Genomic DNA, 25,746 nt, shown 5'->3' on the forward strand with positions numbered 1-25,746 from the left:
AGAGGGAGGAGGTGGCGAAGGAACGAGCGGTGTAGGTGGAGGTGGCGGCGGTGATGGAACCAAAAGCGGTGGAGACGGCACAAGCGGCGGTAGACATGGGGGCGGCCTTGGACGTGGGCGCAGTGGCGGTGGTGGTGATGGGACCAACGGTGGTGGCAGACGTGGGGACGGCCTTGGACGCGGTCTAGGACGTGGTGGCGGACGCGGGGGTTGGAAAGGGAGAAAGGGGTTCTCCGGTGAGGGTGTTGTAGGGAAAGGCCAATGGCCACAGGTTCCGAATAAGTATTGATACAGAGGATCGCAGTTTCTGCGTCCACGGTTCTGACCGCTACCTCTGCGTCTTCCTCTGTTTGATTGCTTTTGTTCCTTTACGGTCAGAGCTTCTGCGTTAAGGTAAGCGTTCTCTTCATGGTCTGGTATGGACTGTGACTCTGTTGTGTGAATGATTAAAAGGAATAGAGACAACAAAAATACAACCACAAGTAGTTGTTTTGCTTTCATCATCTCTTTGGCTCTCTAATTGTTTTGGGTAGAAAAACTTCAACGTACAATACAATTATATACTAGTGATAGATTAAAGACCATTTCAATATCTTTCTATTTGTAATGCATATTTCGTATCCATAATTTAGAAATATGAATAATAATGTGAGGATGCATGTCATGGGAAAATGTAGAAATAGTAAATGCCGAGAAAAGGATAAAGATTAATATTCTGGTTCATGATTTACTTACACAAATTGGCAAAGTGACAGATCACAAAAGTTAAAAACTCATTTATGGCAGACGACTTTTTTACTTTTCAACTGGTAGAATATCTGAATCATAAACTTTAGGTTTGCGGCATGTTCTTCAGTTTCACTTGCTAGTTTTTGTGGTATTTCCATAACTCATATACTTATTCTTAAGTTTTTTTTACCGTAGAAATTAAAAACATCGGCTTGGTTAATTAACTAGGTCAATACCGATCGTTTTCTCCGAGTCAATCAATGTTAATATTACAACTATACAGAAATGATTGTGTGATTTATTTTTGTACATCTCATTTTCAAAACTAATCTACAAAGGATCGATAGATTTTGGTGTATGTGCATTGAAAGCTTTGCTTAGAATGATGTGCCACCGTTGTAAATTGAATGCTTTGCCCATTCATTCACTTCATGCTTATCTCTATCCTCTGCAGACTAATTCCCTTGAAAACATTTTCTTCAATCCTAATAGTCAAAACTATCATCTGAATTGAATTAACTCTCTTCACTTCTGAATTGCAAAACTAAAATATATATAAAAAAAAAACTATAGAAAAATGATAAATTTATAATTTACGCAGGAGTGGTAAACAGGTCGACAATGTGGGCCGTATATTCACCAAATGAAACAAAGGTCTATTTTAAGTTTAGGCCCAAATAACTCAATGAGTGATAGGAGAAAGGTACAGCGGAACAAAGGAGAGTTCAACGGAATCACCGAATCAGAATGAATAAAGTCGATAAATGAGAAGGTAGCATTAGCACTGTAGAGCTAAAAAGATAGATTTATCTCTAAAATCTTGAACGATGTATATTCCTACTATAGCTTCATCAGATCCCACCTCTTCATCTTCTTTGGTAAGATATCTCTCTAATTTGCATTGAAAATATCTGTTTTTTTTTTCCTTTCTGGTTGAAATAATCTTCTAAATTGGGAAGAAAAAGAGTCAATTTTTTTTAGTAAGACCCATTTGTGGGGAAAAGGGGGAAAAAATCCTAACTTGAGAGTTACTAACTGCTTCGTATCAGTTAATTTTAAGTGTTGTTTTGTTTGTTTAATTCATTATCAGGCACCAAAGAGGATGATGCTACAGAGATGCGACAGTGGGTTTAAGCTAAGGAAGCTTAACGATGATCTTGTGGAAGATAATGTGCAGCAGATCGAGTCAAACATCACACAAGAAGAGAGTAATCCCGTTTCCGAATCAGAAGCAGGTTTGGTGCCTCACACAGCAGAGCTCACTACTCATGGTACTCTTTTTGTTTCATCCTCTTACTTAAATTAGCTAAGCTTATGATTTGACTTTTGAGGTAATTGAGGTTATATGGCTGTGAGTGTTGTGTTTGCTTTCTTGGAGAGCTGCTGCATTTAAGTATCAAAAGCTAAAAACTTGTCAATTTAGTTATCTCTTAGGGGGTTTTTATGGGTCTTTGTTGACATTTTCTTCTGCTGTTCACATGCATGTTTTTTTAAGAGGAGAGTCAAAAGCTGTCAGCCAAATCACAGCTGTATAAGTTATGTTCTGTGAGGCATTGGAAAGCACCAATATATGAGAGCATCGCTGAGGGACCTGGCCATATGCAATTGTAAGTGGACATAATTTTCTGCACCCTTTTTATTTTATTTTTCAGGTTATATGATTCTGTTAGTGTTAGCATCCATCTTGTTGTTGTTGTTGTTGTTGTTGTTTTTATTTTGTTCAGATTTACAGTCAAAGCTACGATTGAAATGAAGGAGGATTCTCGGATAACGGTTTTGGAATGTTTCGGGGATCCACATTCTAAGAAGAAACTCGCAGCTGAGCAGGCAGCCGAAGCAGCGCTTTGGTATCTTAAGAACGTGGGTCATACTCTTCAGACAGAGAAACCTTCTCGTCGTCAAGGGCGTACGAAACCGGTATAAATGATGGTGGTAACAGGTGAACACGCTGTATATATATCTTTATCCAGTTGCAGGTGATCAAGTCGTCTTATTTTGTTCATGTTCGTAGGCTTTGAGGATTAGTTTTTGATATAAGCTCTACCTAGGGAGCTCAAAAGGGTAGCCTCTATCACAAAACACTCATCTATTTATAAGACTATGTTGATGTGTATCTGTAGCATCAGTTGTAAGTAAAGTATGGTTATCACTTCTCTTCTCTCTTTGGTTTCTCAGTGTTACAGTCACTCAATGTGTGGATTTAAATGAAATGATATTGGTTAAGATATATCTAGAAGAGAATTAAGGGACTCAATGTTTTAAAACTGCTCCTTATCCGTATGTAAAACTAGTAGAAATCACAGTGTTACGAAATGAGTTTTGTCTTGGCCTTCACATCAGTTTCCTGAAACCAACACAACATTGATCTGTGATTACATTGTCTCAATATTCTATACTACATTTCAATGTGTGATGATGATATGGCAATGAGAAATGTACCCTATATACTGAGCATATGTAGTGCCCACATAGTTTAGTGCTTGTCAGGTGTTTGGATCATATCAAAGCTAAGGAAGAGATGCATACCGCATAGGCTCATCAGTGTACAACTTTTTATTGTTGAATCGTAGGGGGCTTACCGGTGGGAATTCAAAGCAAATAGTATTTGCCTAGTCTGCGGCATTTGAAAGTGTATTTGTTTACACAGTTGTGCATCATCAATGTGATGAACAACAGCTCCTCCTGCAACTGAACCAACATATATAGCAAAAAAAACGGGACCTATAGTTGTAAACTTGATCTGTTTGAATAGGAAGAATTGAAATGTCTTAAGCATCAAAGATGGAGCAAACAAAACAAGGATAAAGAGTAGATACCAAAAAACCCATTCTGATGAGGAAATGCAGCAAGAAACTATGTCTGGTCCCTTGAGCGAGGATTCCAATTATAAGCAGAGACAGTTTAACTATGATGATATCAGGTATAATGTGAAGGTCAAGGTGAATACTACTAGAGAGAGAGGCGGTGGAAAAGTCGAAGAAGACAAGAATCAAAATCTCAATAATGCTTCGTAAAGCCCATTAAGTTGGTCAGCACTTTGCTTATAAAGCCCATTAATATTTTTTACTTTTTTTTTTTTTTTTAAATACGTCTTGATTATTGCAAAAAAAAAAAAAAAAAAAAAAAAAAAGGAAAAGTTGAAAAGTAAAAAAGTAAATTGTGTGTTATCGAGAAGAAAGAATCATTTATACTAAAAGAAGAGGAAATCGTAGACTCTCTCTGTGTGTTCCAATCAGGTGGCCTCTTCGTCAGCAAATCACTCTCTATAGACTATAGTTAGTAGGAAGGAGAAGTCCTCTCTCAAATTGCTTGCTGCTGCTCTCTATCGTCTCGTGGTCTGCTTCTTCTCTCTTCTCTTTCCTTTTCTGTGTTTTGTTAATTTTCTCTTTTTTTTTCTTTTCCCATTTGCTTATAAACATATATATATATATATATAATTATTAGTTGCTACGTCTTCCCCAAAAAAGAAAAAGAAAAAAAAAAACGAAAACTCGTGTTAATTCTTGTGTGTGCGATATTGTGAAATCAAAATTGTGCAGAGATGCGTCGCTCTTCATCAAAGAAGAAATCAGCTGAATCAGTCGCCACGGATCTCTTTCGCTCAGGTTTCTTTCTTTCTTCCCCCTCTCGCTTTAGGGTTTATGTGATTCTTCTTCTTCTCTTAAAGTGTTTTTTTTTTAACTCTTTCCTTCTTTTTTTTTGTTTACTTTCTTTGGTTTGGGATTTTCGTTTGTCAATTTCATCTTCTTCTTCTTATTTTTTTTTGTTCTAACTCCAAATTTGGATCGAATTCTCATTACTCTTTTGATGGGGTTCTTCTTTTGCGCTGATGAACGAATCATTGGATTATCAGAATTGAGCTCTGCGATTAAAAAAAAAAAATCTATCAAAACCAGTAGGTCACAATTACTTTGTTTCTAATCTCGCCTCGTGGCTTTGTATATACGGTTTTGTTTATCCTCCTTACTTTGTTTTTTTTTTACCTTTTGTTTTTGCATTCTTTGGGTTCAGCTTCGAGCAAGGCCTCGACTAAAGAGATGGATCGTATTGATCAGTTATTCAATCAGTATGCCAATCGATCTTCCAATCTCATTGAGTATGTAATCAAATCCCAATTCTTCTTTTTGATATATTCACTTGAGATATGCTATCTTTTTGGATACCAATTAACATCCCTCAACAGCCCTGAAGGAATTGAGAAACTCTGCTCCAATTTGGATGTCTCCCATACTGATATCAGAATCTTGATGCTTGCTTGGTATATTTTTAATTATAATAAACACCATCCAATTATGTTTGTTTCCTTCTTTACCACTGTTAACATAATAATACCCTTCTAAACTTTTCTATTCCCAGGAAAATGAAAGCTGAGAAACAAGGTTACTTCACTAATGTAAGGGGATTGCTCTAGTTTGTGATTTTGGTTATTTTTGATCTTAATAACTCACTCTGCAATGCAATCTCTGTAGGAGGAGTGGAGAAGAGGCCTCAAGGCTTTAAGAGCTGATACTCTCAATAAGTTGAAGAAAGCCCTTCCCGAGCTTGAGAAAGAGGTTCACACATTTTTTATACTTCGTATTGTTGTTTTATCCTAATAGACTGGGGAGGAGGATCATGTTAAACTTTTCTACCTTACTTTTTTTTTTTTTTTTTGTCTCTTCAAAAGGTCAGGAGGCCTACCAATTTTGCAGATTTCTATGCTTATGCCTTCAATTATTGTCTTACAGGTTTGGATTTAATTCTGTTTCTTCATGAGATATTTTGCTGTTTCTCTTTCACTTCTTTCCATGTTTGTGTGACTTTTTTTTTTGTTTTACTATTCAATCAATGCTCAGAGGAAAAACAGAAGAGTATAGACATAGAGACTATCTGCCAACTCCTAGAAATTGTTATGGGATCTACTTTTCGAGCCCAAGTTGACTACTTTGTCGAGTATCTTAAGGTTTTGATCACTCTGAGAGAGTCTCACATTTTTGGTCATTATGGTTTATTTCCAATGTTTTCATCACATGATATGATTTGTTGTTTGACACAGATCCAAAACGACTACAAAGTCATAAACATGGACCAATGGATGGGCTTGTACCGGTTCTGTAACGAGGTATATGTTTCCCCAATTCTCTTTTCTCTTCTTGGCTTAGGAGCTTCATCAACTAACTCGAATTGTTTGTAACTTGTACAGATAAGCTTCCCGGACATGGGCAACTACAACCCAGAGCTTGCATGGCCGTTGATTCTTGACAATTTTGTTGAGTGGATTGCTGAAAAACAAGCCTGAAATCCTTATGTGTCCTCCCAAGTCTCAGCTTCAAAGCGTCTTTTCTTGAGTAGGTAACCTATTCCGATAGAACTTGAACCCTCTTTAGGCTTTTTTTTTGTTTTGTTTTTGTTTGCTCTGGTTATTAACACTATCTTTACTGTTTTGGTGGTATGGTTTGCAGGATCAGTGGGGCTCATCAAACAGCTTTTTCAGCACATTTTTTTTACTTCAGTTTTCATCTTTCAAACATTAAAAAAGACACATTATATGATTCTTGTTACATGTGATTAACTTTCAATAGAGGGAACACATTATGTTTTGGTTCATAACATCAACGTTCTATATTAGTAACCAATGATTTTGAATTTGCTTGAACAATCACTGTATATATATTTTTAGTCGTGATTTATTGATCTAAACAGACGTCATTCTGCTACACACACAACGTTCTTACCATTTTATGACCATTAGATTCCTTTTAGAACGGACGGTCTAGATTTAGCTTTTACACCATTACTAAAGAATCCTAAAACCCCGCAAAGAAGAGAATCAAAATCCCCTATGAGTTCCAGATGTTCTCTTAAACCCTAGGTAAAATCCCCAACCTTTGCTACTCGTGAGTCCTGACCTCTTCATGGCTCGTCTCGTAAGATTTCTGAGAAGAACAGTGATTAGCTCATCGCCTTCGATTTTTAACCGAAACCCTAGAACATGTGTTCTGTCAAATCAAAACGGGACTGGTTTGTTAATGAGTCGTAAGTTTCTTAGCTCGGGGAGTTATGTGTCAGAAATGAGGAAATCAGCTTTCGAGGGTAACATTCTCCGGTTAATTCGTTCTGAGATTCAGTCCGAGCTCGATCACTCGCCTCCTCTTCAGGTATTTTCATTTTTGTAATTGCTTGGCATCAATCATCTGATACTAAAGTCTTGACCTTTCTGGAATCTCTTATATGAATCATCTCAAACGCAATATGATGATGATCCCGAGTTCGAATCATGTTTGTTTCCCCGTTTAATTTATGCCTTTTGTGAGAGCCCAATTCGAGTAAGAATGACATTCTGGTTTGTCTGATGATAGCCGAGCTGAGCAAAATTGTTTGTACATAAAAATTTCAGCCTGAGGAGAGGTTTGGCCCATTCACAGTGGATGAGCGGCCGGGGGAGCAATGGATTAGCTTGAGAAGAAAATTTGGGGACAAGGAAGATATTAAAATCGAAGCAACCATGTTTGATGGATCAGTTCCATCATCAAAATCTACAAGCAGCAACCCTGAAGATGTTCAGCTTCATATTACTTTCATTGTCAACATCTCTAAGGGTGATTGTCAGACATTTGAAATCATGTGTTCTGCTTGGCCTGATACCATACAGATCTCCAAGTTCTTTGTTCGTAAAAGCAGCAAGAACTCTCCAAATGCCTATATTGGACCAGAATTCCAGTACTATGATTTTATCCCCCTCTTCTTAAACATAGAGCTTGCTTCTTCTTTTTTTTTTTTTTTTTACGTGTGTTTCTAATATTCTCTCATGTTGGTATTTTGATTAATTTACAGGGAAATGGAAGAGGAACTTCAAGACTCGGTTTATCGTTTTTTGGAGGAAAGAGGTATAGGTGATGAACTTGCTGAGTTCTTGCATCAGTACATGAAGAACAAAGATAAAGCTGAGTATATTAGATGGATGGAGACTGTTAAATCTTATGTTGAGCAAAAATGAAATCTCCTGATTACCACATTCTTAAGCATCCAATGAATGTTCCCTTGGATATGGGTTTTACATTAGAATTTTATTGGCATGGTTCTTAGTTTCCAGAGGTATGTGACATGTATGGATCTAATATGATATAATTGCGTACATACTTGTTCCCTTCTCAATGCAGCAACATACTCCACGGCCAAAAAAAATTACAAGATGAGAGAAACAGATGGTTGTACTCTTATGTGTGTGACATCTCCAAAATAAAAACCTCGTCTAAACTGCAAAGTCAGGGACAAGTCAAATTTGCTGTACACAATATTTATGTTTTTGATCTTTTACTAGAACAGCGATAATTGCAGAACAAATTAACATCATGGGAAAACCAAACGTGGCCCAACACAGAGATCAAACGAAAGAAATGGGAAAATTTTACTTGGTTATCCAGTAAATGAATATGAGAAATGTGCATACAGCCGCAACTAGTGAAAGAATGATTGTATCCATCGACTTTTTCCTCTTTATCGCTGACAGAATAGTGTTGACCTGCAGTGGTTTTAAACCATCGCATTGCAGGGTGAGATACACATAACACGGGCCATGCCCGGACATAACAAGTGTGGAAATTAAGACAAGGAAAGTTATTTGTACAGTGGGTAAACGGCTGGCGACATTGCTAAGCTTTGAGTTGATGCCTCCAAAAGTTGAACGTTGAAAGACAAGTGTACCAAGTGTGGCCTGAGCTTGTGAAATGACACCATCCATCTGCACAGTTTATATAAATAGGCAGCACACATAAGTCATGGGGTGTTGGATTAACTTGAGAAAGCCCGTCATAATGTATGCAACAGCTGTAAATATTAATGCCAAAGGAGTATGTATATTAAACCTGCGCTGTATTGCGGTTGATTCCCATATGTTCCTTGAGCAAGGATTGTTCAGAGCCATCCCCAGCTTCTAAATCTAATCTAGTCCGATCAAATTCCCTAAAGTCGTCAAGAAGTGAAGCATGCTCTTGTTTTGCTTTAAGACTGGAGCGGTGTCGATAAAATTCCTGCATTATAAGTGAATCAGTCATACATACAGGAACAAGACTGATATAACAAAAGGCGGAGTCATACGTAACAAGTCTGAGAAGAAGAGCATGGAGAAGAAGAGCATTCATTCCATAGCTAATCAGTATATATATAATCTAACCAAAGCTACAGAATTGGGCAAGATATTAAAAAGCAATGAGAGAGAGAGAGAGGAAAGGGATATATATACAGTACCTGAGTAAGATCCTGAAGGATCTCTTGATGTCGAGTTAAAGTATGGGAGACCATTTCTGATCCGCCGGAAGAGACCCAAGCTTGCATCTGGGCGTTAACTTGTTGTAGTTGCCTAAGAAGTAAGTCAATACCAGCTTCAAGATCACTCTCAGTGCCATCTAACTTTGATAAAGGCTTTGTGGAAACAAGTCTACGATAAGAATGCATCTGCTCATCAAGCTGAGCTTCAATCTTTCTAGCCTGTGGGATTTTCACATGACAACAACACAAAGACAGATTCGTTTTTAAGTAATCAGAAGGCGATTGCATCTCAATTGGATCCAGTAGAATGATAAATTCCCCTAATTCGAATAGAATCTAAAAGGCGAGACCTTAAAAAAACCTAAAATTAAGTTGCAATATCAATGATTTTAGACGCTACGAGCTTGACAACATGGTGTTCGAAAGAATAACTATTACCCCAGTACAGTAGCTTGGAATCAAATCACGCTAAGATTTTTTTTTTTTTAAATTGAAAGTACCTGTTTCCGTAAAGCATCCCAAGAGCTAGGTACATCCATGGCGTCCACAGAATCTGTAAAAAACTCTCTTCTTTCTGAAAGAGATCGAACGGATCGTGTCGTTTCCGTTTTTTTTTTTTTTTTTTTTTTACCGATGAGACGACAATTGTCCCGGAGCAAAGAGATTCTTCTTCTTCTTCTTCTTCTTCTTCCTCGTAAACCAGAAAGATGCGATCGATCTAATTGGTTCGAAATTGTGAGACAAAAGTAGAGAGAAAACGGGATCAGATCGCGAGAGTCGGTTCGGAGACGCAGACAATTTTGCTGCGTGCCCCTTCAAACCACCAGAGCTAATTGCTTCGATTTTGCGTAATCCACTTGATTAACAAATTCCTTAATTTCAATTCGGCGGGTATGATCTTGTGTTTCTCATCCTACAACAAAGCGCTTATTAGTATATATGTTGACCTAAACGCTATAGTCAAACTTATTATAAGCGCCACGTCGGATAATAAATTAATTGATACCTTAAGCCAAAGCCAAAACCTTACCGCCGGGTTTCTCATCAAACCGATCCATCTGGACCATCCATACTTTCAACCGAGTCACACAAATCAATCCAAGCATTTGCGTCGCCGACTACTTGTCGCCGCCGGTAACTCTCTGATCTCTGTATCATTCATCCACTTCTTATTCTATTCCTAATCCCCTTTGCTTCACATCCCTTCACTGCTAAATTCGGGTTACTTGTAATCCCAATGTTCATCTTCCGTTTTTAGTCTGATCTTTGTTACTTCCAAGATCATTCATAAGCCCCTTCTTTCTGCCTTCTGGTGAACAGAAAGGATGACAAAGAAGATATGCAGCTTAGCTTAGGCCGCGTCTTCACTGGTGTATTTTGCCAGACCAAACTTATGGGTACAATTAGTATCTTTTTATTTTTTTCTGTAGCTCTGTTGCTTTTCTTATACCTGCCAAAATATTTATGGGAAGGAGCTTCAGTAGCAGAATATTACATTAGTCAGATAGAGATTTGTTCTTTCATTATCTGTTGTTTACTGTATGTATTTTGTGGATATGAAAACTTCTTATAACATTTTATCAATTAGTAGTGACATCCAAACTAACATTTGACACTTTCAATTAACTTCAAGAAATTGCAGTTTGACTTTTTTTTTTTGTTTTCTGATCAAGTCAGCAAGGCACGATTTTTCTTTTTTCCTGAGGCTATTTGGTAAACATGTATTTCCTCTTTCTCTCCTCCCATATAGTCCTTTCTCTTGCATTGTTTCCTGGCAAAAAAAGTTTCAGGCTTTCAGCTGCTTTCTGTGAGCAAAATGGGGAACTGTGTATCACTAGAAATGTCCAGCGATGGGAATGGCAGGCACATAGATGAGGCAAACCTCGAGGCTCTTCACAAGGCTATGCAAGAACTCAATGAGAGACGAGATGATCTGCTAAGAAGAGTTACAATAGAAGAAGATAAAGGTTTTCAACGGCTTGGTCAAGTCCAAGGATGGTTTTCAAAAGTAGAAGGTGTTGAGTCTCAAGTCAATGATCTGCTTGAGTCCAGGTCAAAACAAACTAAAAGATTGTGTCTTTGCGGATATTGTTCTCTGCATTTCATTTCAGGTTGCAGTTATGGTAGAAAGGTTTTGAAGAAGTTGAACGAAGTTGAAGGACTTCTAACTAATGGAGTTTTTGAAGTGTTGACGGAGAGAAGCTTTAAACCTAAGGGAGAGAAGAAGCATATCCAATCACCCATTGGTTTGACTGAGAGGCTCGAAATGGTATACTGCCAACTCCAGTTATATTCACGAAGAACTTTTGGTCTTTATGGTATTGGTGGAATAGGCAAGACCACTCTCTTAGCTAGTATTAACAATTTCTTTCTTGAGACGGTTAATGACTTTGAGGTTGTTATTTGGGTTGTCGTATCTAATGATTTGCAATATCTAAGCATTCAGGATCAGATTTTGCGAAGACTAAGTCTTGACAAGGATTGGGAACAAGACACAGAAGAGGAGAGAGCTTATAAGATACACAGCATCCTGAAGGGTAGGAAGTTTATGCTGTTATTGGATGATCTAGGGAGCAAAGTAGAGCTGACCAAGGTAGGTGTTCCACCTATAACTTATCAAAACGGGTCAGTTATATTGTTTACCACTCGTTCTAAGGAAGTTTGCATAGACATGGAGGCTGTTGGTATAGAAGTTAAACGTTTGTCAATAGCTGAATCTTGGGAATTGTTTCAGAAACAACTTGGAGATAACACTTTAAATAGCCATCCGGATATACCCGCTCTCGCTAGAGTAGTTGCTGGTAAATGTAACGGTTTGCCACTTGCACTCAATGTCATTGGCAAAACCATGGCACAAAAAAAGACTGTACAAGAATGGAGTCATGCGATTACTGCTCTGAATTTGCCTAGCGAAGAGTTTCTTCTAAGTAACGAAGGAGGGGTTCTTCCTCTTTTGATGGTCAGTTATGATAGTTTAGAGAGTGCAAAAGTCAAATCCTGCTTCCTATATTGTTCTTTGTTTCCGGAAGATTGTGAAATAGAGAAGAATGAATTGATAGAATATTGGTTATGCGAAGGATTTATTGATGGAGACAGAGATAAGGATGGAGCTAACAAGGAAGGTCTTGATATAATTAATTTGCTAGTTTCTTCACATCTCTTGATGAATGGTGGAGTCACAACCAAAGTGAAAATGCATGGTGTGGTGCGTGAGATGGCTCTTTGGATAGCGACTAACTTTGGAAAAGAGAATGAAATACTTTGCGTTAAATCCGGCGTGTGGTTACAACAGATACCTGAGGACATTATTAGTTCAAAGGTTGTAAGAAGGATGTCTTTCATGAATAATCAGATTGCGGAGATATCTTGCAGTCTCGAATGCCCCGACCTCTCGACCTTATTACTCCAGAATAACAAGCTGGTGGATATCTCAGGTGAATTCTTTAGGTTTATGCCAGCAGTTGTAGTCTTGGATCTTTCTGAGAACAAGAGGCTTATTGGATTGCCGGAAGAAATTTCAAACTTAGGATCTTTGCGATACCTCAACTTGTCACACACAGGGATAAAATCATTACCAGTTGGTCTGAAGGCATTGAGGAAATTAATCTACTTGAATGTGGATTATACTTATAAACTGCGAAGCATTGTTGGGATAGTGATGAGTTTGCAAAATCTCCAAGTGTTAAAGTTCTATAATTCCGGTATTTGTATTGATGCCATATTACTGGAAGAGTTACAACTCTTGGAGCACTTAAAGCTTTTAAAAGCAACGGTCGATGATGCTGTGAGTTTGGAGAGGATACAAGCAGTGGACCGGTTGGCGAGTAGTATTCAAAGTTTATGCCTCAGAAAGATGTCAGCAGCGGTTGTGGTATTAAACACAGTAGCTCTGCGTGGTCTTCAAAGACTTGTGATACGGAATTGCAAAATACTTGAGATAAAGATAGATTGGGAAAGCAAAGAAAAGAGGGAAGTTTTACCAAGTACAAGTTCTCCAAGCTTCAAGAACCTATCAAGCATTTTGATAAGTGACTTGGAAGGTCCAAGGGATTTGACATGGCTGGCATTTGCTCAAAATCTTGTGTATCTACATGTGATGAGGTCGTCGAGCATAGAAGAGATAATAAACAAAGAAAAAGGAATCAGTATCAGAAGTGCACATCGACATTTCGTTGCACCGTTTAGGAAACTGGAGTACCTTACGGTAACTGACATGGATGAACTAAAGATAATCTGTGGGTATCCTCGGGCTCCTAGAAAGCTGACAGAGTTCACTGTCCGAAATTGCCCGAAGCTGCCAAGAGACAATGGAGAGAGTAGTGGGTGGATCGGCGAAGAATGAGAGAAGTAAGCCAGTGGCTCACAGCTAGAAACTACACTATTCTTCAAGTTTGCAGGAGGAAGTTACTACAGATGTGTTCTTGTTTCGTTACCTCTCCCTCTCTCTCACTTTCATTTCTCTTTTGTGTGACTGTATCCTCTCAGTTATGAATTTGGGTTTGTGTTTGTAGTGGCATTGTTTCAAAGACCTTATTGTCAAGTGTGCATTTTGAGACTGTAATAATTCCAATTACTTGTTTTGGCTAAATTCTGTCATCATTGTGTGACTGCTCTGCTTGCTTCTCACAGTTTAAAATAAATGACTAAGTAACTAGCATTTTCTCAAAGTTGGAAACTTTTTTGTTGTTAAGCATAAGATGGAGAGGCAAGTTCATGGGGGCGGACGAGAAGATCCTTGGCTAGCTCGAGACAAACTCTACCATGTAATATTCTGTTTCTCAATCTCTGTCGTCTTCTCTACGCTCGCCTCTCTCTCCCGTTACTCGTTTCTACGCCGTCACTCCATCTGGATCGGATCTGCGTTCTCACTCTCCGCCGGTGCGGCTAAAGAAGCTGGTGATCAGTTTGGTATCTTCCCTTCAGCAGGCGCCTCGGCAAGAGACGCAGTCGCGGACGCAATTGGAGTTGTGATTGCTGCTATGGTTCTCTTCTTTTGGAAATCTCGTAGATCACGTTCTGAATCCAGTCAAACCCGACCCATCCTTCCGATTTGAATAGAAGAAAACAATTTAAAAAGCTTGTTTCGTGTAGTTTTATTTAAAGCTTGATCATCGATTTGGGTCATCACAGTTTTGTTGGTGATCTCATTGAACTGTGTGTGAGAGTGCTCAAATAAAACTCTAATCAGATTGTTTGGTTGATGTATTTACTGTGCGTGTTTGACAAAAAAAAAAAAAAGTATTTACTGTGCGAAGCTATGATTCATGAAATCTAAAATTTTGGAATTAGTTCAGTGTTGTGCTCAGCAATGTAAAATTTTCGTTCGCCAATTAGCTCATTCCCAGGATCATCGAGAGAAGCAACATTGGCCAAAGCTTGTTGTAACATTTATCAAATTTGAAAAGTCCAAAAAGCAAAATGAAAATTTTGGTCAAAACAGTAGTCAAGACGGTCATGGGTTCAAATCCCAATCTTGACATATGATTTCTATTTTTCTGATATTTTTCTTCTTCTAATTCGTACTCTTTTGTTTATTTATTTTATTTAATTGGGGCATTTGCTTAGAAATTTCCATCGGATTCCTCACTCTCTCTAAAGTCTCTATAACAACTTCTCTTCTCTCGAGCAAAGCGTTGCTTCTTCGCCGTGTTTCGCTTCCTTCCCTAGTCTAACGTAAGCTCACGATTTCTTCTTTACTCTGTTTCCACAGTTAAATCTCGTAATGATTTGTTTATTGTATCGTGTGTTTCGTCTGGGCATCTCGCTTCTTTCCGTACTTTTTTTTTGTTTTTTCTAGAATATTTTGGATTTCGCTAGGTTTCTTATCATGCATGCGTGAATTCTCGTTGCCGATTTTGTAAATGGTGTATCAATTTCGTCTCTATTTGCTCTCTATCTGATGTCTTTTTTGGTTTAGTTCTAGCCTGCCTAGGGTTTCTCTTGCTATTGATAATTTTGGATGCTATCGACTCAGTTTGCCATAGAAATTGAATCTCTTTTAGACATTTTCTTTAGCTTGTTTTGGTGAACGAATCATCCTTTTGATTGCTTATTTCTTCAAATTCCTTTCTCAAGAAATGTTTCCATTGTGTGTGTTCCAGGTGAAGCAGGTAGGAGAGGATGGGTATTTCATCCGGCGAAGAGTCTGAGATCAGCGAGTCTGAGATTGATGACTATTCCGAAACACCCTACATGCTGTTGCAGAACGGGAGCTACAAGGTTAAAGTGAATGGACAGCTGAGATGCCCCTTTTGTTCTGGCAAGAAGAAGCAAGATTACAAGTACAAGGAGTTATACGCACATGCTTCTGGGGTTTCCAAAGGATCTGCCACTCGAAGTGCTAAACAGAAGGCCAATCACCTCGCTCTGGCTAAGTTTTTGGAGAATGAGCTTGCTGCTCATGCTGAACCTGTTCCACGCCCTCCACCAGTTCCTCCTCAGTTTGAGGAGACAGTTGAACCAAACCCCCGTGACGTCTATGTCTGGCCATGGATGGGGATTGTTCTTAATCCTTTGACAGCCACTGATGACAAGGAAGCTCTACTTGATTCTGAATATTGGTTGAATAGGCTTTCAAAATTCAAGCCTGTTGAGGTCAATGCCTTTTTGGTCGAACAAGATTCGATTGTTGGGGTTATTGCTAAGTTTACCAGCGACTGGGGTGGATTTGCATGTGCCACAGAGCTTGAAAAGGAATTTGAGAACCAAGGGCACAGCAAAAAGGAGTGGACTGAGAGGTCTGGAGATTCTGAGTCTAAGGCCTATGGTTGGTGTGCACGTGCACAAGACTATTACTCTCAAGGTCCAATAGGTGAGTACCTCTCCCGGGAAGGAAAGCTAAGAACAGTTTCAGATATTTCGCAAGAAAAAGAGCAGGATAGAAACATTGTTCTGGATGAACTTACAAAGATGATTGCTATGACAAACGATGATCTGAGCAAGGTCCAATACAGTTACCACAGGACGGCTATGTCATTGCAGAGGGTCCTAGATGAGAAAAGAAATTTGCATGAAGCTTTTGCTAACGGTATTTACTGACACACTAATATGTTTATTATAGCTTGTGTTAGGGTATCTGACTTTTGTGTATGTTTTATCCTCCTCAGAAACAAAGAAGATGCAGGAGACGTCGCGTCGCCATATCCAGAGGGTCCTATATGACAAAGATAAGCTAAGCGATGAACTGGATCGTAAGATGCGGGACTTGGAGTCTCGGGCCAAACAATTGGAAAAACAGGAAGCACTAACTGAACTGGAGAGACAAAAGCTTGATGAAGAAAAGAAAAAGGTAATATCCATAGTTAGTATGACACAGGAAACAATCAGTCTTTGAATATGTATGCATTTATTTTTTCCGTGGAACCAATGCTCATTATAGAATTTTTTTCTTGGCAGAGTGAGGCTATGAACAAATCCCTGCTGTTAGCTTCGCGTGAGCAGAAAAAGGCCGACGAAAGTGTCTTGAGACTTGTAGAAGAGCATAAGGTATATTTCATAGTGCACTATGTAAACTGACTAATGAGTTGATCCCAAAATTAAGAGGAAAAGGCTTATCTTATTTGTGTCTGAGTTTGAAACTCTCTCCTTTATAAACTCCAGAGGCAAAACGAAGAGGCTTTGAACGAGATTCTTCTGCTCGAGAAGCAGCTAGACACCAAACAGACACTGGAAATGGAAATTCAAGAGCTGAAAGGCAAATTGCAAGTGATGAAGCATTTGGGGAATGATGATGATGAGGCGGTCAAGAAGAAAATACAAGAGATGAATGATGAGCTGGAGGAGAAAAAATCTGAGTTAGAAGGGCTAGAGCAGATGAACTCAGACTTGATGACGAAAGAACGTCAAAGCAATGATGAGATACAAGCAGCAAAGAAAAAATTGATTACGGTACAGATTTCTCATGCTTTAGTGTTTTTGGGTACTGACACACTTGCATTTTGCCATTACGTAGCTTTTATTCGTGTCTAAGATACTGCAGACATGGTCAAAAGTCAAAACACCCTAGTTTTGTTGGATATATTCGGTTGACATTTGGACATACAAATGAAAATATACTGATAAAACCTGTTTGATGGGGATAGATTGATGATGAGTTTTTATCTGATAAGTTTACGGTCTATGATGGCTATAGGACTCTGGTAAAAGTCACAGATATTTACGACTATATGGTGTCTAGAAGATGCATAATGCCTGTACCAATGACCTCTATATGTTATCCAGGGTTTGACAGGACTGTTGGGTGCCGAAACCGATATCGGAGTAAAAAGAATGGGGGAAGTTAATGAAAAACCTTTCCTGAATGTTTGCAAGCTGAGATACTCTGCAAATGAAGCTACGGTTGAAGCTGCCACCCTTTGCTCTACATGGCAAGAGAACCTCAAGAATCCATCGTGGCATCCATTCAAACGTGTAGGAAGTGGGGGGAGAGAGAAGGTAGGTTCATTCATTTTACGAGTCTTTATCGCACTGAACCATTGATTTAGTTCGACGCCTTTACGACTTTAAAAAAATGAAAAGTGTCTGATCTTACTTACCCTCTCTGTGAATGTTGAAAGTGACTGTTTTAATTGAATATGTAGGATATGTAGGAGTAACCTGTGATTCTGTGAATGTTAACACTTGTATCCACATGTTGGTGGTACAACTGCTGTTTTTTTTTGTGAGTTAGCGGTAATGTTGTTAGATGGCTATGGTTTACAGGAAGTGGTGGACGAGGAGGATGAGCAGCTGAAGAAGCTTAAAAGAGAGTGGGGAGAAGCGGTGCATAACGCAGTTAAAACAGCTCTTGAGGAGATGAATGAGTATAATGCAAGTGGTCGGTACGCAACTCCAGAACTGTGGAACTTCAAAGAAGGAAGAAAAGCAACACTGAAGGAAGTGATTTCCTTCATTTCAGAAAACATCAAAACGCTGAAACGCAAAAGGACCTGAAGGTATGCTTAATCTTCTTCAGTTGAGACAGGTCTCCTTATAGAGCTTTTATATGTAATTTGCTGGTTTAAAAAAGACATACACACTCCATAATCTGACAAACAAACGTGTAAAAAGGCTTAATAAGGTTTGGGGTAAACAAAACTCGTCAACAGGGCATGATCTCGTTTATTGACTTCAGTTTAAAGAAGTTGTCTGGCTTTGGTCTTGTGCCGCCATTTAGATTTGAACTGAAGAATCCAATGAATCTTCTACTTTGTTTGCAGGATGGAGGAGCAAGAAGAAGAAGAAGGAGAAGTCGAAATGGTTGAGGTTTATGTGTATTAAGAATAACTGAGAATGGATGTTAAAATAAATAATTAGGAGGCTCATATGCTCTCTCAGCTCTCTGTATCAAGAGACTAATTTTCTTCTACTTGTATCTTTTGAAAGATTTGTAACAGTTAATGTAACCAGTGGCGTTTCTTGATAATGTTCTGGTTTATCCTTTATTTTTAAAATGGTTTATCTTATTAGTAACATGGAAATCCTTAGGTGATTCATCTTTTATAGAAATGATGATCATATAATATTTGTGGGTTTGGCAACTTATAATTATTTTGCCATATTAAATAAAAAAACTCAATATTATTGCAGTAAATGAGTTTTTTTTTTTTTTTTTTATAATATAGGTTTCTTAATTGGAAAGAAATGACAACCCTAATTTAAATTTTTTAAAAAACGATTAATTTATTTTGATGCAGAAACAAGAAAATTTGTGGGGAAGAGACAATAAATAGAAAAAAAAAAAGTTAAATCGATTTTTTTCTTTTGGGGGCAAGCAGGCAGGCTGCGTCGTATTTTTTTTTTTTTTTTTTTATAAATAAATATACAATGAAAAAATCCTTAATAGCCTCTTCTTCTTCTTCTTCTTCCTCCTCCCCAGTTTCGCAGCATCCTCTTCAATAAACCACCAACTCCTCTGAAAACCCTAATCTGGAGAATCGCCGCCTTTCTCCAGATAATTATCTATTTCTATTAGCTTTCTTCCTTTTGATTTCCAGGTTCGAATCACCTCCGCATTTTAAACGCTCTTTCTTATATCTCTTTCTCCATTTCTGTGTGTTTGCGTTTTGAATCTTCATCTTCTTTGCGATTGATTGCTCTGTTCGAATTCGATTTTTGTTTGCAGATTCTGATGAAACCGGATCGGATCTTTCTCTAGATCCGTTCTAGGTTTTTTTTTTTCATTTTTCCATTTCGATTTCTGTCTTTTATTCAATTCTCTCTTGCATCCGGATGCTCTTGAAGCGGAGCCATCATCATCATAATAAATCGGCAGAGAAATGTCGCAGGTTCCGAATCCAAAAGAAGAAGACGATGATAATACGATCGAAATCCGCGAGGTCTGGCACCATAACCTCGAAGCAGAGATGGCTCGGATTGAACAATACATCGACGATTTCCCTTACGTCGCCATGGACACTGAGTTCCCAGGTATCGTTTGCAAGACCGTGACGACGAATCCAAACCCGAACCCGAACCCTAAACACTACGAGTACAACTACGAGACGTTGAAGACGAACGTGAACATGCTCAAGCTGATTCAGCTCGGTCTCACGTTATCGGATGAACGAGGGAACTTGCCAACCTGTGGAACCAACAACAAACAATGCATCTGGCAATTCAATTTCAGAGAGTTCAATCTCAAGTCCGACATGTTCGCAATGGACTCAATCAACCTCTTACGTGGATCCAACATCGATTTCGAGAAGAACAACGAGTGCGGGGTCGATTCGAAACGATTCGCTGAGCTTCTTATGGGTTCGGGTGTAGTGCTTAACGATAAGATACAGTGGGTGACGTTTCACTGCGGATACGATTTTGGATATTTGCTTAAACTCTTGTCAGGGAAAGATTTGCCAGAGGAGAAATCGGACTTTTTCGATCAGGTTACGAGTTATTTCCCTGTAGTGTACGATATCAAATACTTGATGGGATTCTGTGCACCGCTTTACGGAGGGCTGGAGAGAGTAGCGGATATACTTGGTGTGAAACGGGTTGGGATTTCTCACCAGGCTGGTTCGGATAGCTTGTTAACGTTGCGTGCTTTTAACAAGATGAAAGAGAGGTTCTTCACTGGTTCCTTGGATAGATATTCTGGTTTTTTGTATGGATTAGATAATCCTCAGCTCCTCGCCGGATCCAAAAAATAAAAAAAATATATAAAAGAAAAAATTAAAACTGTTTGGTGTCTCTTTTTTTGTTTTTTTTTTTTTTGCTTTGGTTAGGCTGCTTTAGGCTTTATTGAGCATTACAATTAGGTGTTAATTAAAGCATGATGATGCACAAGAATTTTAAGTCGAGAGCCGTTTAAAATTTATCCGTAAGCTTATTTGTTGAAGTAAAATCATGTATTTACGGTTTGGTTAAGAGAGTTTGATTAATATGGCGAAATGATTCCGTAGTTTTCTTATCAATCAGACCTTTTTTTTTGTGTAATTTCGTTTTAGATGCCGCGCAACTGATGACACATATAACCAAAAGAAATAAATCAGGGGGGCGTTAGAGCAAGTTTATTGGGGGTTCATATAAGGGGAGTTTTTAAATTTTTTATGAATTAATTGTGTACTGTTTGGAATATAAAAACTCATGATCTCTTAGATAAAATTTTCTCTTTTATTAGTAGGTTCTTATGTTGGGTCTCTTATTTTTGAAAATATTGTTTTTTAAAATTTTAAAATTTTAAATAGAATAGTAGTGGTATAAATGTGTAAACATTTAAGAATTTATAAAATAAAAGAAATATTCCATTTTTATTAATTTCAAACATACAAAACATAATAAAACATTAATACATATTACAACAGAAGTGCAATTTATAAATGGAGAGAATGATTAATTTTAATACTAATTAGCTCTAAATTTTGTCCAAATATTCTCAACCAAATCATTTTGCAAGCACTTATTTTTTTCCTTATCACGAACATCCTTTCGATTCTTGAGCATAGTAGCGACACATGAAGGCCTGGGTGTTGGAAGTGTGTAGTCAACTTCTGAAGCCCTACTTGACTCCATTTGTGTGAATTCAGTTTGATCAAACAGAGAGTACCCATCTCGTTCGTCCTCTACTATCATATTGTGCAGTATGATACACGCTCTCATTATTTTCCCAATCTTTACTATATCCCAAATAAGTGCCGGGTTTTTGACTATGGCAAATCGAGCCTGCAAAACTCCAAAAGCACGCTCTACATCTTTACGCACAGCTTCTTGTTGTCTTGCAAATAAAGCGTCTTTTGGAGTTTGTGGCAGTGGAATAGATTGGATAAAAGTAGACCATTTTGGATAAATACCATCTGTCAGATAGTAAGCCAATTTATACTCATGTCCGTTGACACTGTATTTAACTTTAGGAGCTCGACCATGCAAAATATCATCAAAGACTGGAGATCGGTCAAGAATATTGATATCGTTTAATGTACCTGGTAGTCCAAAGAAAGCATGCCAGATCCAGAGATCATACGAAGCCACCGCCTCTAAAACGATTGTGGGCTTTCCAGATCCGCGGGTGTATTGACCTTTCCATGCGGTGGGACAATTCTTCCACTCCCAATGCATACAATCGATGCTTCCTATCATGCCGGGAAATCCGCGATACTCGCCAATGTCGAGTAGTCTTTGAAGATCTGCTGGTGTGGGTCTTCTCAAGTACTCATCTCCAAATAAATTTACGACTGAATCTGTAAACTTTTCCAAGCATATTAGTGCCACGTTCGGAGAAAGGCGGAGGTATTCGTCAAACGCATCAGCTGCACAACCATATGCCATCATACGAATTGCTGCAGTACACTTTTGCAATGTAGACAGACCCAACCTTCCGGTAGCATCTCTTCTTTGTTGAAAATAGGGAACTTCATTTGCGAGCTTATCCACAATACGCATGAATAATGGCTTGTTCATTCTAAAACGGCGACGGAAAATGTTGGGAGGGTAAGTAGGAGCATCACTGAAATAATCATTCCACAAGTGGTCATGACCGACTTCTCTATTTCTTTCAATGTGAATTCGCTTTTTTCTTGGTTTAGGTGGTGGTTGACTTTGGATTGGTGGAGTAAGAAGATTTTCCCATACATGATTGGTGATTTGATTGCATGTTTGATTAAAACATTCATCAAGTATGTCATCAACATCATCATTATGGGAAGAAGAATGGGAAAAAGAAGCCATTGTTAAAAAAGAGGGAACTAAAGAGAAAGAGCTTTTTGGTTGGTATTGAAATTTGAGAAGTGTTCAGAATGAGGTAGCTAGAGTGTTTAGAAATGTTGATAGTGTTGATCATTATATAGAAAAAAGGATGTAGCTTGAGTTCTTGAAATATGTGGTACACAACCATTACAAATAACTTGTGGTAGAAGTAAATAATGACAAAAGAGCTAGTAAAAACTTGTGGTAGAACCACAAAAATACAAAAGAGCTAGTAAAAACTTGTGGTAGAAACACAAAAATACAAAAGAGCTAGTAAAAACTTGTGGCCCATTCACAAAAATACAAAAGAGGTTGTAAGAATGAGAGTTGTCACGGACTGATGAGAACATGTGGTCGAACACACCATGTCACTTTATCTCGAACACACCATCTCGAACACACCATCTCGAACACACCATCTCGAACACACCATCTCAAACACACCATCTCAAACACACCATCTCGAACACACCATCTCAAACACACCATCTCAAACACACCATCATTATGGGACACCATCTCGAACACACCATGTCAAAACAGAACACACAGTGAAGTAAGTCAATCAAATAAAATTAATGAACTTGTTATATAAACTCACACCTACGAGCTTGAGCAAATCGTTAAACACAAACACAATTACAAGGAACCAATAAAAAACACATACTTAAACATATTAATTAGCTTGTCCGATTGCAAAAAACACTAGAAACCATTCGATTACACAGCTTTAAACAGACTTAAACAGAATTACACATACTTAAACCGAATACTTAAAACACTAAAAACACAAACAGTTGAAAAACTACATTAGCTTCTCCTTGAATTAAGACATCATCTCTTGAATTAGCTTCTCCTTAAGAGCTTTTTCAGATTCAGTTAGTGAATCTTTTTTAGCAATCAGATTATCAAGCATCACATGCTTGATATGCTCCTTCTTCAATGCAAACTCCTTCTCTTTCAATGCAAAGTCCTTCTCCTTCATCTCATACATCCTCGACACACGCTCCAACTGACACTCCAAGTAAGGTTTACCATCTTCCTCCACATCCGGTTCGACCTTAGAGCTTTTTTTTTACTTCCCCTTCGCAGCCTTAACACCAGGAGGCCGGGGCATTGGTTCATCAACATCAATCGCATCCTTAACACTCGCTCTTCCCCTTTTCACCCCATTACCTTTAATAGATGTGGAAGCACACCATTTTTGATCGTATCTTAAGACAAGCCAAGCATGCTCCAATGAAAACCTATGTCCATGATCATTGAAGTATATCTCATGTGCTAACTTCATCACATCATCTTCATTCTGTCCACTAGACTTCTCCCTACTCGCAGCCTCATAACAACCAGCAAACTTGCACACCAAGTCGTTTATCCTCCCCCACCTCTGCTTACAGTTACTCGCCTCTCTCTTTGGGCGACCAACAGCATTCGGACATTGAGCAAAGTATTTCGCAATCCTCCCCCAAAAGGATGCAAATCTTTGCTGGTTGGAAGTAATCGGATCCTTGCTAGTATTGAGCCAAGCGCTGACTAACATGGTATCATCTATTGGTAACCATGCTTGCCTTGACTTGCGGTTTTCTTGTGGGGATGCAGGTGAAGATGGAGCTTCAGAACATGGACTTAGAGAAGGAGAGTAATCGAGGTTTTGGGTATCAAGTTGACTTTGTAACAAATTCAAATAGCTAGAAGTGGGACGATAAGGATTCATGTAATCGTTTGGATCCATGTTGCTAAATGGAGAAGGACATGTGTTTGTTAAATGAGAAATAATAGATTGCTAAAGGGAGAAGGAAATGTGCTTGTTAAATGAGAAACAAGAGATTGCTAAAGGGAGAAGGAAATGTGCTTGTTAAATGAGAAACAAGAGATTGCTAATGGGAGAAGGACTTGTGTTTGTTAAATGAGAAACAAGAGATTGCTAATGGGAGAAGGACTTGTGTTTGTTAAATGAGAAACAAGAGATTGCTAATGGGAGAAGGACTTGTGTTTGTTAAATGAGAAACAAGAGACTCGTCAAGCAAGAAGGGTTTGTATTTGGAACCATAATGCTAAAGGGAGAAAGAGATGTGTTTATCGATAAACAAGAGAGATTGCTAAAGCAAGAATGATTTGTGTTTTGTTTGTGTTTGAATTTATAAGGTTTAGTTAATATTTATGTTGGTTTAAATTTTGAAATTATTTACTTCCACACTAGCAACAACCACACATTTAAAATCTTCACAACCAACTAACACATCAATGGCTGACTAGACTAATACCAACAATAGCAATTACTAAACCTATTTATCACAACCAACAAACAAAAGCTATAACATCAAAGACTACACTAACCTACACTAGCAAGTACTAAATCTATTTATCACAACCACCAAACAAAAGCTGGAACTAACACCAAATAAATGCAAACAAGTTGAGGATCATGATTACCTTCCTTCATGGTCGAAGAGATCCATGTTTTTCCATACTCTATATCATCAATGCATCAATCCTTCACACGCCATTTAACCTCAAAACAAAAGACAGAACCGGTTAATGAAGCCCAAATAACAACATTTACTAAATCATCATTAGCTACCACAAATAACAACATCAAAAACAACTAATAACAACACAAAAACAATCATGTGTCAAGAACCGAAACAATTACATATCCAAGTCCACACATTATCTAAACATTGTAAAATGGATCATCATTAGCTTAATAGCTTTAATCAGAAACTTTAACCACACACACAAATAACAACACCAAAATCAACCTATTGCGATACATTCAAGGCCAAATCTTTTCAAATTCATCATAATCGGAGTTAAAAAGTACTCATCTCCAAAGTAAGGATCAAAACGGAACACATGAACACCAAGAATCCTAATTTTCTAAGAAACATCAAAAACCCTAATTTTCGATCAAAAAATAAAAAACCCTAATCATCAAACCCTAATCGAGATTGATTCAATTAGTAATTAAATTGATAAACTTACCCTCTGCTTTCAATTGATTGAATCTCTTCCGATTGAGTGGACTCCCAATTCACGAAACCCTAATTCCCAAATCGCCTCTCCTACATGCAATCACAGCCGATTCACCATTCAATCAAAATACCGCTATGGGAAACGGCAATCTCCTCTTCGTCCGGCAGCAATCTCCTCTTCTCCGGCCGCAATCTCCTCTTCCTCCACACCCAGACGATTCCACAAAAACTTCTTCGTTTTCTCTCAATCGCGAGAGAAAGAAAGAGAGAGAGAGAGAGAAAGAAAAGGAAAGAAATAGAAAGGAAAAAAAAATTATACATTTTATATTTTTCGATCACCTAATAGCATACGGACACGTATGCGTCTCTTATAACACATTTGGGGATACTATATAACAACTCCTCTTAAGTTTTTTGTTTTCTTTTCTTTTATTTTTTGATCGAAAATACTAAGAATCAGGGGTTGAACCCTCCGATAAACAAGGTCTTACACAAGTTGTTTTTTTTTAATCTACAACGAAAGAAGAAGAAAAACGAAACACTTGCTTTTTAATGATTCCACTAATCCACGTTGCTGTCAATCCCTAAACTCGTGTAAGACAGTTTCATATAGTGGGAGAGAGAAGGTAGATAAACA

General features: G+C 38.1%; 9 protein-coding genes, 1 long non-coding RNA gene and 1 pseudogene across 30 annotated transcripts; 7 read left to right on the forward strand and 4 right to left on the reverse strand.

Moving 5' to 3' along the window:
• The first annotated feature begins 1,416 nt into the window (after window positions 1–1,416).
• LOC104740270 (ribonuclease 3-like protein 1) lies at window positions 1,417–2,956 on the forward strand. 2 transcript variants are annotated; one of them, XM_087486516.1, is made up of 5 exons: window positions 1,448–1,607; window positions 1,820–2,000; window positions 2,225–2,336; window positions 2,454–2,668; window positions 2,741–2,956. In XM_087486516.1, the coding sequence occupies exons 1-4, from the start codon at window positions 1,557–1,559 to the stop codon at window positions 2,650–2,652; spliced, it is 543 nt and encodes a 180-aa protein (XP_087342642.1). In that variant the 5' UTR covers window positions 1,448–1,556; the 3' UTR covers window positions 2,653–2,668; window positions 2,741–2,956. The 2 variants fall into 2 exon arrangements, with proteins under 2 accessions (XP_087342641.1, XP_087342642.1); XM_087486515.1 differs by having other exon boundaries at window positions 1,417–1,607; window positions 2,454–2,956.
• On the reverse strand, window positions 2,799–3,859 carry LOC147927903 (uncharacterized). The gene is made up of 3 exons (XR_015580904.1): window positions 3,546–3,859; window positions 3,169–3,417; window positions 2,799–3,073 (listed from the first exon to the last, which is right to left on the reverse strand). It is a non-coding gene; the product is annotated as an uncharacterized LOC147927903 (long non-coding RNA).
• Window positions 3,833–6,354, forward strand: LOC104740271 (uncharacterized). 12 transcript variants are annotated; one of them, XR_015580900.1, is made up of 12 exons: window positions 3,833–4,064; window positions 4,269–4,334; window positions 4,583–4,624; window positions 4,741–4,825; window positions 4,913–4,987; window positions 5,086–5,122; window positions 5,199–5,282; window positions 5,396–5,456; window positions 5,565–5,671; window positions 5,765–5,830; window positions 5,912–6,060; window positions 6,171–6,354. XR_015580900.1 is itself a non-coding variant. In XM_087486509.1 (12 exons), exons 2-11 carry the CDS (start codon window positions 4,271–4,273, stop codon window positions 6,005–6,007), a joined length of 717 nt encoding a protein of 238 aa, XP_087342635.1. In that variant the 5' UTR covers window positions 3,833–4,064; window positions 4,269–4,270; the 3' UTR covers window positions 6,008–6,056; window positions 6,171–6,354. The 12 variants fall into 12 exon arrangements, 4 of the variants coding, with proteins under 4 accessions (XP_087342635.1, XP_087342636.1, XP_087342634.1 ...); XM_087486509.1 differs by having other exon boundaries at window positions 5,912–6,056; XR_015580897.1 differs by having other exon boundaries at window positions 5,565–5,830.
• A 142-nt stretch (window positions 6,355–6,496) lies between these two features.
• LOC104740273 (uncharacterized protein At2g39795, mitochondrial) lies at window positions 6,497–7,843 on the forward strand. The gene is made up of 3 exons (XM_010460821.3): window positions 6,497–6,866; window positions 7,106–7,428; window positions 7,543–7,843. The coding sequence occupies exons 1-3, from the start codon at window positions 6,624–6,626 to the stop codon at window positions 7,703–7,705; spliced, it is 729 nt and encodes a 242-aa protein (XP_010459123.1). The 5' UTR covers window positions 6,497–6,623; the 3' UTR covers window positions 7,706–7,843.
• GOS11 (golgi snare 11) lies at window positions 7,692–9,613 on the reverse strand. 3 transcript variants are annotated; one of them, XM_087486513.1, is made up of 6 exons: window positions 9,477–9,613; window positions 8,956–9,195; window positions 8,574–8,738; window positions 8,336–8,449; window positions 8,159–8,230; window positions 7,692–7,965 (listed from the first exon to the last, which is right to left on the reverse strand). In XM_087486513.1, the coding sequence occupies exons 1-6, from the start codon at window positions 9,513–9,515 to the stop codon at window positions 7,894–7,896; spliced, it is 702 nt and encodes a 233-aa protein (XP_087342639.1). In that variant the 5' UTR covers window positions 9,516–9,613; the 3' UTR covers window positions 7,692–7,893. The 3 variants fall into 3 exon arrangements, with proteins under 3 accessions (XP_087342639.1, XP_087342638.1, XP_087342640.1); XM_087486512.1 differs by having other exon boundaries at window positions 8,121–8,230; XM_087486514.1 differs by having other exon boundaries at window positions 7,949–8,230.
• A 409-nt stretch (window positions 9,614–10,022) lies between these two features.
• Window positions 10,023–13,564, forward strand: LOC147927904 (putative disease resistance protein At1g15890). Of its 5 annotated transcripts, XM_087486505.1 has the most exons (4): window positions 10,023–10,110; window positions 10,297–11,309; window positions 11,423–11,569; window positions 11,711–13,564. In XM_087486505.1, exons 3-4 carry the CDS (start codon window positions 11,525–11,527, stop codon window positions 13,316–13,318), a joined length of 1,653 nt encoding a protein of 550 aa, XP_087342631.1. In that variant the 5' UTR covers window positions 10,023–10,110; window positions 10,297–11,309; window positions 11,423–11,524; the 3' UTR covers window positions 13,319–13,564. The 5 variants fall into 5 exon arrangements, with proteins under 5 accessions (XP_087342631.1, XP_087342627.1, XP_087342629.1 ...); XM_087486503.1 differs by lacking the exon at window positions 10,023–10,110 and having other exon boundaries at window positions 10,422–11,245; XM_087486501.1 differs by lacking the exon at window positions 10,023–10,110 and having other exon boundaries at window positions 10,372–11,569.
• A 10-nt stretch (window positions 13,565–13,574) lies between these two features.
• On the forward strand, window positions 13,575–14,230 carry LOC104740275 (uncharacterized). Its single transcript, XM_010460823.3, has one exon. The coding sequence runs from the start codon at window positions 13,674–13,676 to the stop codon at window positions 14,028–14,030; it is 357 nt and encodes a 118-aa protein (XP_010459125.1). The 5' UTR covers window positions 13,575–13,673; the 3' UTR covers window positions 14,031–14,230.
• An 8-nt stretch (window positions 14,231–14,238) lies between these two features.
• On the forward strand, window positions 14,239–18,407 carry LOC104740276 (factor of DNA methylation 1). Of its 2 annotated transcripts, XM_087486506.1 has the most exons (8): window positions 14,239–14,649; window positions 15,078–16,003; window positions 16,083–16,264; window positions 16,372–16,461; window positions 16,576–16,863; window positions 17,197–17,409; window positions 17,677–17,909; window positions 18,174–18,407. In XM_087486506.1, the coding sequence occupies exons 2-7, from the start codon at window positions 15,097–15,099 to the stop codon at window positions 17,905–17,907; spliced, it is 1,911 nt and encodes a 636-aa protein (XP_087342632.1). In that variant the 5' UTR covers window positions 14,239–14,649; window positions 15,078–15,096; the 3' UTR covers window positions 17,908–17,909; window positions 18,174–18,407. The 2 variants fall into 2 exon arrangements, with proteins under 2 accessions (XP_087342632.1, XP_010459126.1); XM_010460824.2 differs by lacking the exons at window positions 16,372–16,461; window positions 16,576–16,863 and having other exon boundaries at window positions 14,264–14,649.
• A 193-nt stretch (window positions 18,408–18,600) lies between these two features.
• On the forward strand, window positions 18,601–20,132 carry LOC104740277 (putative CCR4-associated factor 1 homolog 2). Its single transcript, XM_010460825.3, has 2 exons — window positions 18,601–18,950; window positions 19,079–20,132. Exon 2 carries the CDS (start codon window positions 19,233–19,235, stop codon window positions 20,100–20,102), a length of 870 nt encoding a protein of 289 aa, XP_010459127.1. The 5' UTR covers window positions 18,601–18,950; window positions 19,079–19,232; the 3' UTR covers window positions 20,103–20,132.
• Window positions 20,133–20,796: 664 nt separating this feature from the next.
• Window positions 20,797–22,116, reverse strand: LOC147927905 (uncharacterized). The gene has a single exon (XM_087486517.1). It carries the CDS (start codon window positions 22,114–22,116, stop codon window positions 20,797–20,799), a length of 1,320 nt encoding a protein of 439 aa, XP_087342643.1.
• Window positions 22,117–22,199: 83 nt separating this feature from the next.
• LOC104743330 (glutathione S-transferase T3 pseudogene) lies at window positions 22,200–25,470 on the reverse strand (annotated as a pseudogene). The gene is made up of 2 exons (XR_015579571.1): window positions 25,120–25,470; window positions 22,200–24,646 (listed from the first exon to the last, which is right to left on the reverse strand). The product of XR_015579571.1 is annotated as a glutathione S-transferase T3 pseudogene (transcript).
• Window positions 25,471–25,746: the final 276 nt, after the last annotated feature.

This window comes from Camelina sativa, chromosome 14 (genome assembly GCF_030686135.1).
Source record: "Camelina sativa cultivar CO46 ecotype springtype chromosome 14, ASM3068613v1".
NCBI classification, from domain to species: Eukaryota; Viridiplantae; Streptophyta; class Magnoliopsida; order Brassicales; family Brassicaceae; genus Camelina; species Camelina sativa.